Genomic DNA, 15,371 nt, shown 5'->3' with positions numbered 1-15,371 from the left:
ATTACAGAAGATAAAGAACGTTGTCACAATATTCTAATTTTCTGAGACCGCCCTGCACATGTGTGAATGAGAGGAACCTGAGTGGAATGGTGAGGTTTACAGGGGAGTGGAAATGACGAAGGTGGAGGATTTTAAGGTCAACAGACTGGAGCAATGGAAAAGATGTGGAGAAACAAGGGCAGGAATGGGTGGGAGAAAACTGTAGAAAAGAGATGAAGATATGGAGGTTGAAGTGAGGAGGATGGAGAGGATCGGGTAAGCGTCTATCACAGGGACAGCACATGGTAGATGTTCTGGAGATAAAGTCAGACTGAGATTCTTTGGACATGGACAGGTGAGGGATGGTAGAGATCTGGGGAGGAGGATGCTGAGGTTGGAACAGCCAGGAAGGAGGTCCAGAGGAGGACCAGAAAGGGATGTTTATGAATGGAGGGAAAGAAGATAAGAAGTTAGTTGAGTGAGAGAAAAGGGTTATATGGAGGCACGTGATTGGCTGTGGGCAAGATGGAGGCATGCGATTGGCTGTGGAGAACGAGCAAAAAAAGTATGAATTCCTGTTCCGAGAATAACCCACAAAAAAAGATGAATCCAAATAAAGATTTAAAAACCCGCGGTTTACACGTTCGTTGCATTAAATATACAAAACGGTAACGAACAAGCAAACTTCAGACGAGAAAGAACTCGAACCTGCGTTGTCCCAGGTGATCCGTAGCGTCCCTGAACGCACCACCGGTAACCAAGGCAATGACGCTTCGCTCCGTTACCAAGGCACCACACGGCAAACACTAGCCGCATTGCTAAGCTAACCAATCTGTCAGATAATCTTACCGCAACGGTGCTGCCCGAGTTCACCCCTCCAATCGTTTTGTTTTTCTTTGTAAGCAGAATAGTTTTCAATAACTTCTGACTTTAACAGATAACGGGAATTTTACTCTTATTCCTCTCCACGGCCCAGAAAAGAGGCCGAAACGACCGTTGGGGTTCGTCGGTTCGGTCTGCAGTCTAGCTAGCTCAGTACCGCAAACGTTAGCCCCGCAGCCACCATGGTGAGTAACATTAGCCGATCTATTTCTCCTTTATCTTGGCAGCACGGACACTTTTTAACATCCCAAACATTCGACACCAGCGTAGTTTGCTCAACGTATTGTTTGACTGGACGTAAGTAATGCTAGACGGTTTGCAAACATGACAGTGATGAAAGTTGGCATGTGCAGGCCCTGTTACATACTAGCAAATCTTCCTTAACTTAGCCCCTCATGTAATCGTGGCTCTTTTCTCTCCCTGAAGGCTGAGCTTGGCTGTAACGATCATCACCAGAACGAGGTCATCAGTTACATGAGATTCGCTCGATCCAAACGGGTATTGAGACTGAAGACCGTGGATTCGTGCTTTGAAGAACTCAAAGAGAGCAGGTGGCCGATCCAGCCTGTCCCAGCATTCATCACAGTTGGGCTATGAGAGGAGCACGTTGGTGTTTTTTTTTTTTTGCAAGGATGAACTGCATGTATGTTTTTCTACTTAAAGGTTGGTGGAGGAGACCTTCACCGTGGATGAGGTGAGGGAGATGCTGGACGGGCTGCAGGCAGTGGTACGGGGCGAGGTGGAGATGGAGCTCATCAACACGGCACACACCAATGTCCTGCTACTCCGGCAGCTCTTCTACCAGGCCGAAAAGTTTTACCTCCGACTGCAGACCGATATCTCAGAGCTGGAAAACAGGTGAGCAGGGAGGACAACAGCAGACCCCCTCAATATCTACATCAACAGGTTTTTTCTTCGATAAAGGTGAAGAAGCCAATTTCTAGATGAAGAACATATTGTCCATGCAGTATTGCTCCACTTTACAGTGTCTCAGTTGATAAAAGGTCCATGTGAAAGGTCTCCACTTAAAGAGCATGCTCACACCTTGCGGAGGACATTCACCCATTCACACATAGACAGCAACAGAGGTGCCATGCAAGGTGCTAACTATATAATTGGGAGCAACTTGGGGTTGGTTAAGTGTCTTGCAGATAGGAGGAGTCGGGAATCAAACTGCCCACCTTCTGATAGGAGGGATGCCCGCTCTACCAACTGAGCCATAGCCTCCCCGCATGAAAAAATACTCTGTCATGGAATTTAAATTTCAATGTATTCTCAGTTACAACTGACTCACTTTTCTCATGTTAACATCAGGCAACATTGCTAATTCAAATTGAATCATTTTTAGTGCTATTGAACCTCAACGATGGTTTGGTCTGTTAAATATGTGAAGGTAATAAATAATGATCATGTATTTTATCTGAAGCAGCTTCATGTGCTCATAGATCTGCTCCTTATTTCCCCGTTCACCACGGTGTAATTGAGTGTTTGTGTCCCTCAAAAGAAAAAAACATCGACCGTTCAAAAGTCTATTTCTATATTACATTTATGGTGTATTTGTTCCAAGTGCAAATATCTCAGAAGTGCTATAACCTCTGTAAAGAAGCAGCAACAGAGCAGTGTAGGTAGTTTTGTAGGTTTTGGGATAGCTGAGGTAATCCACTAAATCCTGATGCGCCCTCTGAGTTTAAATTTAATTTTTAATATTTGCTGATTCAGGGGAAAGGAGGAGGAAATTGATATTTTCAAGGACAACAACATTGACTTTTTGACTGATGGACCGAGGAGGCAGGACTTTAGGGCCATGTAAGATACAAAGCTGTTTAAAGGCTGTACAAGGTAACATAGCTGCACGCATTTGTCACAGGGAAGTATTTTGTACACATACAAAGTTTAGAGTATTTGTACTTATATTTTGGTAAACCTCAGATGACCTTTGCTGCAGTGTTAAAATGTTTATGCTCTTTTTATGAGTACACATGGGTGGGTGTCATACCCTGGTGTGTATTTTTGCAGTACTACGTGACAAATTTGGTATCTAAAGTTAGAAGATACGCCCCAGTCTACGTGTGTGTAGATGCTGTCTAAAACCACAGTTGGGCTCTGCAGGGAGCTTTTCTGTTCACCACAAGAATAGATCACAGGTGAAAAGTTAAACTGCCTACATTGGGGCTTAGTTTAACCTCCAAATTTCTTTAACCACGAGATAGCATATTTTTATCATCATGAGGAAAAAGCCAGCTGGAAGTTGCGTCTTTTTTTGAGGCAGATTATCAGATCAGTTTTCCTCCACACCGAACACAATACACTAACTCTACTGACATTCCTTTTTTTGTAAACAGAGGATTTCTCTTCCATGCAAAGTTGTCTGTTCACAAGGTTTCATGTTTCATTTCAGCCCTGTTATTCTTTATTATCCTCTTTTCCCCTGTCTTGCGCAGGGAACTGCTAGAGCAAGTTGCTGAATTTGAAAAGACGGACTTTAAATCCAGTGATAAGGTGAGCGTTAAGCATAGCTAACCTCTTGCTTTTTTTTACCAGAACCAGACTTTTAATAATGAAACCAGTTTTATTTGTATGAAAACCTACACAATGCATTTCAAAAGCCTCATCAGTCTGACTCCATAAAAGTCATTACTTTTGTTGTCCACTCTTGTTGAAATCTTGTTGTGGCAACTGGACTTGAATTTCTTCACTTGAAGACATAAAAGATGGTGCCCACTTTTTCCTAGATGAACCAAGAATCAAGCAAGCCCAAGCTGGCGCCACTGAACGAAGGCGGAGTGTCAGAACTTCTCAACAAGGTAAAGAGACGATCATCAGTTTACTGTGGACGTCGTCCGTAACCGTGTGCTAAAAATAATGAGTTACGTTTTAGGAGATCGCGAGATTGCAGGAGGAAAACGACAAGCTGAAAGGGAGGCTGCGCACGCTGGAATCCCAGGTACAAAGGCAAACCTTTGAAGCATTTGTAGTCTTTTCTCTTTGCGAGTTGAGTGACGTGTTCTTTCACACAGGCCATGAATGCGTTAGACGATAAAACAAGGGCAGAGAGAGCTCTGAAAGACATCCAGAAAGTGCAAAGTGAACAGCAGGTACGGTCAATCTCCTCCGTATCTTCCTGGTTGTGTCCTTCTCATCCATTTTCCTTCACAATTGCATTTATATGTTTGCCGTAGACAACTCGCAGCTGGAACGGTTAGTCTCCAGCTTGTGAAATTGATGCTTTCGTCCCATCGACTATGAATAGAGGGGAACTACCGAAAACTGGGTCTTACAGTGATGCGTTGTTTGTCCCCCTCTCAGCTCACTGCCCACTCTCAGGAGATCAGCAGCCTGGAGGACACGGTTGCAGCCCTGAAGGAGGACTACCAGAGGTCCCTGAACATCAACGCCGCCTCCCAGAAAGACTTACAAGAGCACTTGATCTCTGCCAAACATGAGCTTCTGCGTGTGCAGGAGCAGCTCGCCTTGGCGGAGAAGGTTGGCGACAGCTCTTCAAACCTGCAAAATGTGAAAAGAGAATATTTGTGGATTTATTTTCGCAGCTCATCAGGACGCGTGTGTTTTCAGGAGTTGGATAAGAAGTTCCAGCAAACTGCCGCCTACCGCAACATGAAGGAGATCCTAACCAAGAAGAACGAGCAGATCAAAGAAATAAGGAAGCGGCTGCAGAGGTGAGCGGCTTTCACCAGACACGTCTGAGGGAGCGGAGGCTGCCTAGGGTGGCCGCCAAACACAACTGACTATCCTAAACCTGCCGGTGTGTGACATTGCAGGAGCAGAGAGCGAGACGCCTCACACACTGGCAGCACTCCTTCACGCTTCTCCTCTAAAGATCTAATGTCAGGTTTGTCCCTCTATTCCAGATACGAGCCCAATGAATGATTTCCTCCCGACGGAGCTGTTCGGACAAGTGGTAGGACAGGACAGGACATAAACTCAAGAAACTGCGCCCACGCGTTTTGATACTGACTTTAAAACAAACAGGAGTGAAATACTGACAAAGCCCCTCCCCGTGACATTTCGCTTATTCATGCTTTATCTTTCATCCTCTGTAGTTGAACAAAGGATAGGCTTAAGGAGACGAGGATGTTGGTTTAAAACACAAATAGAAATACACACCCGCAGGAGAGGAGCTGCTTCTTCTTTTTGGAGCCGCCAGCATACGGCCCCAGTGCCTCGGGCTGCGGTCCGCTGTCGAAGGGATCAATTCCCCATTTTAACGTTTTGATTTTTTTTTTTTGCTTGACATTATTAGGCCCCTTCTGATTTAGCACGAGACAATGTTTGCTTTATTACTGTAACGACGTGAAGGTTTGTGGAAGGGCAGGCTTGTGAGTTCCACACAAGAAACCTCAAGAAATGCCTTGAATCGCCGTTTTGACTAGAACCTCGAGGGGCTCCGGACCCGGCTCGGGGATACGATCGAGAGGCCGGCCGTAGCTTTCTGACTTCCCTCTGTGCTCTATGCAACGACCATCACGTCCCCGCTTTCAGAGGCCTTGTCCATTCGCTGGAGTGACAGTCACCGGCTGCCTGACGTTTAGCTTCTCAGCACCGGCTTGTTTAATAATCAGCTGCATTACTAATCCCTTTTGCTTTTTAACGGGTTCTCGATATCCATCGCCGTCATTGCTTTGGACTTTTGTTTCAGTAGACTAATTTGAATCAGACATTGAACGTCCGTTCTCTTTAATTTATTACAGAGACACTCCATGATTTTACAAAAGTATTTTCGGTGATATGACTTTCTGTGAAATTCGGATCATTGAAAATATTAAAAAAAGAAGAGACAGGATTGCGTTCATGTTGACTTAATGACACGGACCGTTGTCTTTTGACAACTCTCCCGGCGCCCACACACAAAAAGCATAGTATATTTTTGTCCGGAGAATATAACCGTGCACGTTTTGTATTAATATAGACGTGATGTTCATGACATTATGCTCTTGTAGAGTGAGTATGACACATCTAACCTATATCACAGTAGCCGTGCATTTGTTTGTGTTGTGCAAAGAAAAGGGGTTCAAAACGCTGTTTCCAAATAAAGCTGGTCATTTCAAATGAGAATGTAATTTGTATAGTCTGTTATCATTCCATGTTATTTTAAGTGTGCAATTATATCATCATTTATTGCATTCATGCAGTGTTTATTTATTTGGGATACAACTTTAATCATTCATTATGACCTTTGTGCTGTTTATGAACGGAGTTCTTAGAAAGGCGGGACCCACAACCCGCTTGTTTTGTCTGAAAAGGTACCATTTCCTCATTGATTCTGTTGAAAATGAAATCATCTGCATGTTTGTTTTTTGAGTCCGATATGGAGTGTCCGAAAGATGGTGCGTCAGTCAGAAAAGCGATGATGAACATCCACTCACTCATCAGGAAGGTCTCATGGCCACCAAACCGCTTTATCATCTTTCCGGCGCTTCCTCTTTTTCAGCAAAGCTCTTCCGTTGAAAAGAAAGTTCATACGGCTGAAATAATCTTTTTTCAATCAAGCCATCAAGTCTGATGGCGGGGTAAAGGAGGGAGAGTCGCCAGTGTGTGAGAGGGCCTCCCTGCAGAGGGTCGTGATTGATCGGACAGCGGTCCAGGGAGAAACAGTTGTCCACCGGTGTTCTCCATAAATCACGGCATGCTACCACGGAGGAGGTGGCGTTTCCTTTCCCTCAGAGCCGAGTTAGCTCCAATCTGTCACTGATAGATATCTCCCGGGTCCCTGGATATCACCCTTCTATCTAAAACGCCTCTTTAACAAAGTGCCTTACATGAAATATTCCAGAGAACTGAAGAAGCATGTCGGAGAGAGACCCCCGACTGTATGCCATAACTTGCCTCCAGTGACGTATGGATGACAGATAGATAGATAGATAGATAGATAGATAGATAGATAGATAGATAGATATGGCAGGCAGGCTTATAAAGTTGGACATCCAGTAGTTAGTGCCACAAACACACACACACATATATATTCATATATATATAAACATATCCATCTGCAGACATTACATCAGTATAGCCCGTCAAAATCTTATTTAATGCTCCGAGTTGCCCAATTTCTCCAGGCTGGGATGTGTCTCTGCCTGCACATTCAAAGGCTGCGCCCCGTTTCCGTAACAAGCTGCTTATCTGATGGTCCCACAGCTGTTTCCCCATGCGTAACTGAGAAAGGAGACTCCTGTGTGTGTGTGTGTGTGTGTGTGTGTGTGTGTGTGTGTGTGTGTGTGTGTTTTATGGTCCACCGAGAGTGAGACATTGAGAGAGGCCCCTCCGTCGAGACCTTCTCCGACATCCTCTGTTGAGGTGTAGTTTTTCATGTCTTTTTTTTTTTTTCCACACGGTTTATTTTGAATGTTTGTTTTTTGACCTTTCACACGGAAAAAAAGTGCAAAAAAATCCTCCTAGAAATGGAAAAACAGGTGAGCAAAGCAATGGGAACTTGACCTGGATGAAATCCATGGGCCGCAGGATGTAGACCTGGAGACAAGAGGGTATTTTGGAGATTTAAAAGGCCGCCGACAGGACTGGGGCTGCACTTGCACCTCGCCGGATTTGGTCGTGGACACGGACGTGGCAGCAAAAACATTATCAGCTGTGAAGAGAGAAGGGTGCAGCAGTGATATGATTGAAAAATACATTCTGCATCTCCATCTCTCAATGTGTATTTATCCATACTGTCAGAGGGGTAGGTGTCTCCCTCTATCACAGGCAGAGAGACATCCACGTGATCTTGTGGTTAAAGAGAAACTATATGAGTAAGTGGAGATCCGTCGCCTTGTAGAAGCTGCTTATGCGACAGAGAGAGGCCACCTTCTTTATCCCATCCCTCAGCCGGTGAGCTGCGATGATCTTACCATAACGTGTTTAAAAAGCGTTTGTTTGGTTAAATTATGTCGTTTTCATTGCAGAAAACATGGAGGAGTTCTTTTCAACATCACCGACCGTCGAATCTGACACTCAAACCGTGAGTACTTTTTATTTTTCGCTTGTCATATTCATGTAAATACTCCCCAAAAAACAATAATAATATGTGATTTGAAAGCAAACGCTCCAATTTCCAAGTATTTTGTGGCTTGAACATTTTGCCCGTTTTTTGCCAAGACAATTAACAGCAGGACAATGTGTGTGTGTGTGTGTGTGTTCACACAAAAACCCATGTTTGCAGTCACCCCCACGCAGCGGGTTCAGGGGGCATTGAACTCCGTGACCCCGGGTTCCAGGTGAAAGTCGCAGTTTCCGTTGGTTGTCTAAAATTCCTCCGTGGCTTCGTGCCTCCGTCTATCTCTGCCCCTCATCTGAGCCGGATGCCTCCGGGGCGTTGCGTTGGCTGCCGGGCCCCTCAGGATTGTTTACCCCTCGCAACACTTGGATAGCGGCAGGAAGCCGTGCAGTGTTGTGGTTCCCCCGGCGCAGGCACAACCGCCTGCACCTGGCACGCCGTTTTTTTCTGCTCTCAGGTTCGCTTGTCAAGGCGTGATGTCAGACGGCCGTATCACGGGGTTGTGGGCGCCGCAGGGAGTCACGGGATCCCTGTCATACATCCAGCAAGAAGGGGTGGATTTCTTTCCGGTCAGAACAAAATTGCTCTGCTGGTTCACCTCAACTGCCTGTCCAGAGGCAAGATAACAACCAAACTTGAGCATGTGGGAGCATCGGTTCTGCAGCTTGTATCTATTCAGGCAACCAATAGATGGGTTCTTGGTGGAGAGTGCGACTACCATCTGCAGTAGGATCATATTTGTATCTCTACATACACTGCTCAAAAAAATAAAGGGAACACTTAAAAAACACATCCTAGATCTAAATGAATGAAATATTCTTATGAAATACTTTGCTCTTTACACAGTTGAATGTGCTGACAACAAAATCCCACAAAAATGATCAATGGAAATCAATTGTATCAACCCATGGAGGTCTGGATTAGGAATCACACTCAAAATTAAAGTATAAAAACAAACTCCAGGCTGATCCAACTTTGATGTAATGTCCTTAAAACAAGTCAAAATGAATCTGTGTTGCTTCCTGAGTGGACACTATGATTTCACAGAAGTGTGACTGACTTGGAGTTACATTGTGTTGTTCAAGTGTTCCCTTTATTTTTTTGAGCAGTATATATATGGATCATATAGGCACAATGAAATCATCAATAATGCCTCTAAATCAACACGCATATCCTACAGTCAAGCACTTATTGTGCAATACTTGATGGATGGTAGCTCAAAAAATTCAGCAAACATGGATTGGGATGAGATGAGAGAGGGCGAGTTGGATAAAAAAGTATTGCTTTCTTGGGTTTTACTTTCTTTTACAACTATGAGGGAAACTTCAGAGAAGCCATGTAACTTGAGCGCACCATTATTTTGTGTATTTCAATTGCAGGAAGCGTCGTATTATTCTGGCGACTACGACGTGGGGCTGAGCGAGGGGACGACCATCTGCGTGAAGAGTTCGGTCAGAGATTTTCAAAAGCGGTACGAGCCGCCGCTCTACTGGACCATCTTCATCCTGGGCGCCCTGGGGAACATGATGGTGGTCTGTATCTACGGCACCGTGCGCAACCGCCTGAAAACAATGACCGACGTGTATCTGCTCAGCCTGGCTGTGGCCGACCTCTTCTTCCTTGTCACGATGCCCTTCTGGGCCACCAGCGCCGTCAAAGGGTGGTACTTCGGCGTGGTCCTCTGCAAACTGGTGTCCGCCCTCTACAAGCTCAACCTCTACAGCAGCATGTTCCTTCTCACCTGCATCAGCATAGACCGCTACATCGCCATTGTGCGAGTCACCAAGGCTCAGAATTGGAAAACAAAGAGTCTGTCTTACAGCAAACTTGTGTGCTTGGGCGTCTGGCTGAGCGCCGCCGTCCTGGCCCTCCCTGAGATCATCTTCGCCCGGGTGAAAACCGACAGGTACGGGTCGTCGGCCTGCACCCTGGTGTACTGGAACAACGACAACAACGTCGTGAAGATTCTGGTGTTGTCCCTGCAGATCTGCATGGGTTTCTGCCTTCCTCTTCTCGTCATGACCGTCAGCTACTCCATTATCGTACGTACGCTTCTGCGGGCAAAGAGCTTTGAGAAGCAGAAAGCCCTGCGCGTCATCTTCGCCGTGGTGTTAGTGTTCGTCCTCACCCAGTTGCCACACAACGTCCTCCTGATGATGGAGACCCTGCAGGCTGCCAACATGACCATAACCGAATGCAGCACCGCCAAGAACTTCGACATAGCGGGTCAAGTAGCCAAGAGTGTGGCGTACACTCACGCCTGCCTCAATCCTTTCCTCTACGTCTTCATCGGCGTGCGGTTCAGACAGGACCTCCTGAGGGCCGTGAACATGTGTTATGTCGGTCTGAGCAAACGGCGGTTGCGGAGGACTCACACGCCTCCCCGACGCCCCCCCGTCACGTCGGACACCGAAACCACTCCGGCTCTTTCCATCATCTTCAGTCAGCTCAGATGAAATGCTTATCCTGTATATTTCTTTGAACTCTCTATATTTCTTTTGCTCTAATGTGCATTTGCCATGTAATGCAACTCAGTAAAAAACAAGCCTCTTGTTTTCACGCGTTCCTTCTTTCTGGATGCCCTTTCGACCCTGTGGCACAGCGGATGTAGAATGTAGAATGCTGTTTCACTTGTCACAACAGACAGCGGTCACCAACACCAACATTTTTATTATTCAAGCTCAGTCGTGACAACGTTAGATGCCTCCCATCCAGTCCCGCGCCACACTATATATATCACAGAACACCCTAGCGACAGTTTAAATCACAGTTGACCAAACATCACTCCGCCAGAGACGCCGGATTATTTGTTTGCACAGCGAGTTGGAAACGTTAACCACTAGGTGGCGTAACCTGCCTGGTACAACCGAGCCCGGTGTTCACGCTCCATCCGGGGATGAAACTCCTCCATCTGGTGGTGGCCCGAGCCGGAGGCCGAGGCACGGAAACCAAGTTGCAACTTTTTACGATTCCCACAAAGAGCCACCTGGCTGATTTTCTACTCATCTATGATCCTCATTGTTTGGTGATCTCCATGGGGGGCACGCGAGCGGGGGAGGGGGGCGGCGAATAACACAAACCGAGCGGGTCTTTGCCGTCTAGTGAAGAATGTGAGAGACTCACAAGTAGAGCAGCACCTGTGTTTTGGGAACATCCCATCCATCTTTCTGCACAAGGGGAATTGTGTGTGTGTGTGTGTGTGTGTTAGAGAGAGAATGTGCATGCATGAAGGCCATGTAAGAAGAGGGAGAGCGAGGGAGGACATGGTTGACTCTGTGAGTAATAGGAGAGGTAGGGGAAGCACATGTGACCTACTGACTTTTCGGGGGTTGCAGGGGGTGCAGGCCGGTTGGAACTGGCCTCCGGTCCGGTTGTTGCGGGCCAAAAAATATCCCTTCGGACAATAGCCGTTGTATCGAGGCCGAGACGATGAATGCCGTGCTTCCGCCGAGGGGAGGACGGAAGAGCGAAATGATGGATAGAACATCGGAACGCCGGCAGGAGGAGTGAGCGGCGTCCGAGAGAACGGCGGCCACTCCTCCGCGGAAAAAGAAATGTAATAGAACTTGGACCTCCACAATTTCAGCCCGAACAGGGAGCCTCTTATCGGCCGCCATCTTTCCCGCAGCTAATATTTCACTCGGGCTCCGGGGCCCGCCGAACGAGAGACGTTTCCATTTGCTGTCAGTCATTCCCGGTCCTGTGTGTTACCTGCGCCGTGATAAGTGTTTGACTGACTGGGGGTGTCGTTAGTCACTGTCCGGCTGCGGCTGACAGCCGCAGATTGACGCCGATGATGAGCACCGCGTACGGGGACAACAGAAAAGCCGTAGATGTGGGGTTGGGGGTGGGGTGTTACACTTATGCACACTGGAAGTGCACAGCCGTGCACAAATATTACGTGCATTAAATGGTACTCCGGTTCAAGGCTTCCTTTGTCAGGAGCAGATATACGTTCAACTCCGCGGCCCTTTTTTGCCGGCATTTCTAATCAAAGCAAATGTAAAAAATAATTTGAGGTATTAATATTTAAAATTCGGTGTCCCACAAATACAAATGAATTCTTCTGAAAAAGTAGCAGAATAAATAAAACTGTAATTCTAAAATTGTGTTAGTGTCATAAATTAGCGCAAACAAAAAAATATTAATTTACGTGAATTCCATTTACATAAATTAATACAAACAATAAAACACACTCATAATTATAAACCTTTAGTTTAATTAGAGACAAAGAAAGAAATACCCAAATGTATTTGAAATTTCCATTGCGTTTGTTTTAGCTTATTAAATCTATAATAATAAAGGTAGAAATAATAGAAATAATAATGATATAATTATAATAATAATCTATATGTTATATTACTTGTCATATAATAATAAAAATAATAATAATAATTGTTATTATTATCATGGTTATTATTACTTTTATTATTATTATTATTATTATTATTCAATCTGTGATGAATATGAAACCGAAGTATTCACTGTATTTTAAATGTACCCTTCTCTCTAGATTTTAGCAGCGAATGTTTGAGCTTCACCGCGTAAATCAAGGAACAAACTCAGGGCTGTTTTCATATTTTCGCAGGCACCGATGAAGGTGAAAATCCCAAGAGCCAATTCTTTGTCATCAATCATTTGATTTCTCGAAAGCTTGAACATGTGATTTCTGGCATTTCACATTCTGAGAGGGGCCGAGGCTACAGAGCTGAGTCTGACATGTGTGTGTGTGTGTGTGTGTGTGTGTGTGTGTGTGCGTGTGTGTGCGTGCGCACACTAAGGTTCCCTTGAGCAAGGCACTTGACCCAATCTGCCCAATCTGCATAGCAATAACAGCAAGAACAATAATAAAAATAATAATCATTATCATAATAATTATAATGTATAACTCATACTGCTGCAACCACTGCAACTAATAACAACAACAACAATAATAATAATAATAATGATAATAATAATAATAATAATAATGATAATAATAATAATAATAATAATAATCATGATAATAATATTGACTGGTGATCAGTCCAGACTCCAGCATGACTCCAGCCCATGACTTTGTGTGCAGGATAAGCAGCAGACAATGGATGTATAATAATAATAATAATAATAGATGTTAAAAATAATTATAATAGAGATAAAAATAATAATAATTGAGATGAAAATAATAATAATAATGCTTTGACATTTGCACTGATGAAACTGATGATTAGCGACCGACAGATGAAATTTATCTAAAGAAATAAAGAGCGTTTGCAGCTGGGATGGAACGTCTCCACCGGACCTCCATGTGACCCCAATGAAAAGAGGCCAAATGCACGGAGGAGTGATGATGAGGATTTGATGGATGAAGACTCTCATGACAATCAACATAAGACTCTCTATTGGCTAAACTCAGAAAAAAAGAAAGAAAAAAGAAAAATTCTACTCTACAAGGGCAGGGAGTTCTGCGCTTGGACATCCCCGGAACACGCGCCCCCCTCCACCCGTAAGCTGCGAGATGGACGGGCTGAGGTTTCCAAAAGCGAACAGAGCTTGGCTGCTGCTCTACCTGAGGAGCGAAAACAAAAGAGCCATCTCTACCTGTAGGACTGTGGGAGTCGAAGCTTTGATCTGGACCAGAAAGAAAGAGTAGTTTGATGAAATATTGATGCCTTTTTTTTAACTGTGTCCTGTGGGATCTCAGTCTGCTCTCAGGATGTGTGCGCAGATCTGCAATACAGCTTTGTGCTTTGCTGGATGAGAATGGACCTGACTGTTTTGGTTGTGGAAGTCTTATTGGTCCTAATGGGCCCGGCGACGACTCGCCACGCCGGCCGGGGAGCTTCTACTGCAGACAACAGCTAAACAGTATTCCACGAGCACGTTGAAATATCGAAGAAAGAAGAATTTGGAGGTGGTCACCGGGAAGGTCCCCGCTTGGATTCCCGACGGAGGCCTTTCTGCGTGGACTTTCCATGTCACTTCCTCCAGGTTGCTCCAAAAACATGCCGGAGGGTCACCGGAGACCGTGCACGGTCCAGACACGTGAATCGGAGGGTGGTCGTCATCTCGACACCTTCTTGAAATAACTACCTTTTTGACAAAAATGATTTTTTTTTGGCCTAAATCAACTCCTTGTTCAGCATATGTCTCGCTTTTTGGTGAACGGTTGTGGATATGATGTGCAAATGAGAGTGAATGGTTCGTCTCATGTTTGGATGAGGGGGTGAATGTCAGATGTTTCTACGTGCGTGTGAATGAGAGGATGAATGCTCGTGCACTTCTGTATGACCTGTGAATATAAGAGTGCATGATATGTCTCCGTGTGACGCTTGACTAAGATGAATGCAAACATGTGCAGTAACGGAAACTCTTTGTGCCTTATCTCGCTGTATAAATTTCGTATATATTTGTATATCTTTATTTGATGATGTCGTTGTATGCCTGTACAATGACAATTAAGCTTCTTTTCTATTCGAGCGGTTGTGCGTCTGTATGATATTGAATGAAAGGATGAGTAGTTGTATGCTAACCCCGCCTCCCGCCATTAGGCTCCGCCCCCTGCGGCGCTAAGGAATGAGCGAATGAACGATTGGAACCGCGTCATTTTTAAGATAAACGGCTTAAGTCGGCCAAGCGTCCGCCCACAGCATCACAACGCTGCGGAGTAGATAATAATAATAATAACAATAACAAAGTTTGATTTGAATTGGTGTGAAAATGACCCACATTCTTCAAGCAACGATGATCTTCGTCCAAGAGGAGAAAAAAAAAAAAAAACTGAATATTGATGGTTGCCTAGAGTGTCTGGAAGTGAGGAGACCAACATTCTGCAATCAGAGGAGGAAGAGGGTGAGAAGCGAGGAGGGGTTTATCACAATCCCATGCTCACGTTCTTACACAGAGATAGACGGCGGGCATAATGACTTCTCTGGCACAATTATTTCAACTTAAAGGAGACACCGTGGCATACAAACCGGCCGAGGGTAAGGAAGGGGGGTTGGGTTCTTAGGAGGAGCCAGGGGCAGGAGATAGTCTGGGAAAGGTCTCGCGTTTAAGCGGAATTAACATGCCTTTCCATTGGAGTCCATTAGATAATCATATTCATACCACACAAGGCTCCAAACCCTCTCTGTTTCATTATTCCCTTTTAATCCACTCTGATAACGGGGTGCAGGCGTTGTGATTTTATTATGTCGTCATTTGGAATCCACATGAAATCCCCACGGGATGTTATCACGGGGAAATTGCTTAAACTGCCCAAGTGGATATAGCTTGCATTTATTATTTCTGACGGATTTGGAATAACCGCAAATATCCCCCCTTTTTTTTTCTGATTATTGAGGGCGCGCGGTCTTATCAGTCATTCACGCTAATGGCCCACTCAAGCCAACCGATACCTCCGGCAGGGGGAGGGATGTGTGTGTGAGTGTGTGTGTGTGTGTGTGGGGGGGTTGTGGTGCAAGGGGAGTACATGTGTTACTGTCTTGTAAATGTGTGTGTGTGTGTGTGTGTACAG

The 15,371-nt window shown here is 45.1% G+C and overlaps 2 protein-coding genes across 2 annotated transcripts; both read left to right on the top strand.

The window, feature by feature from the left end:
- Window positions 1–785: 785 nt before the first annotated feature.
- On the top strand, window positions 786–5,928 carry lztfl1 (leucine zipper transcription factor-like 1). The gene is made up of 10 exons (XM_086150319.1): window positions 786–1,046; window positions 1,288–1,412; window positions 1,525–1,719; window positions 3,303–3,360; window positions 3,594–3,665; window positions 3,740–3,805; window positions 3,879–3,956; window positions 4,168–4,344; window positions 4,435–4,538; window positions 4,731–5,928. Exons 1-10 carry the CDS (start codon window positions 1,044–1,046, stop codon window positions 4,747–4,749), a joined length of 897 nt encoding a protein of 298 aa, XP_086006445.1. The 5' UTR covers window positions 786–1,043; the 3' UTR covers window positions 4,750–5,928.
- A 1,744-nt stretch (window positions 5,929–7,672) lies between these two features.
- LOC147231803 (C-C chemokine receptor type 9-like) lies at window positions 7,673–10,331 on the top strand. The gene is made up of 3 exons (XM_086150317.1): window positions 7,673–7,704; window positions 7,779–7,834; window positions 9,250–10,331. The coding sequence occupies exons 2-3, from the start codon at window positions 7,784–7,786 to the stop codon at window positions 10,324–10,326; spliced, it is 1,128 nt and encodes a 375-aa protein (XP_086006443.1). The 5' UTR covers window positions 7,673–7,704; window positions 7,779–7,783; the 3' UTR covers window positions 10,327–10,331.
- Window positions 10,332–15,371: the final 5,040 nt, after the last annotated feature.

Source organism: Fistularia commersonii, chromosome 8, assembly GCF_037954325.1.
Source record: "Fistularia commersonii isolate RoL2024-O1a breed Wild chromosome 8, RoL_Fcom_v1.0, whole genome shotgun sequence".
NCBI classification, from domain to species: Eukaryota; Metazoa; Chordata; class Actinopteri; order Syngnathiformes; family Fistulariidae; genus Fistularia; species Fistularia commersonii.
The sequence above is the reverse complement of the archived record's forward strand: the minus strand, read 5'-3'. Positions and strand labels throughout refer to the sequence as shown.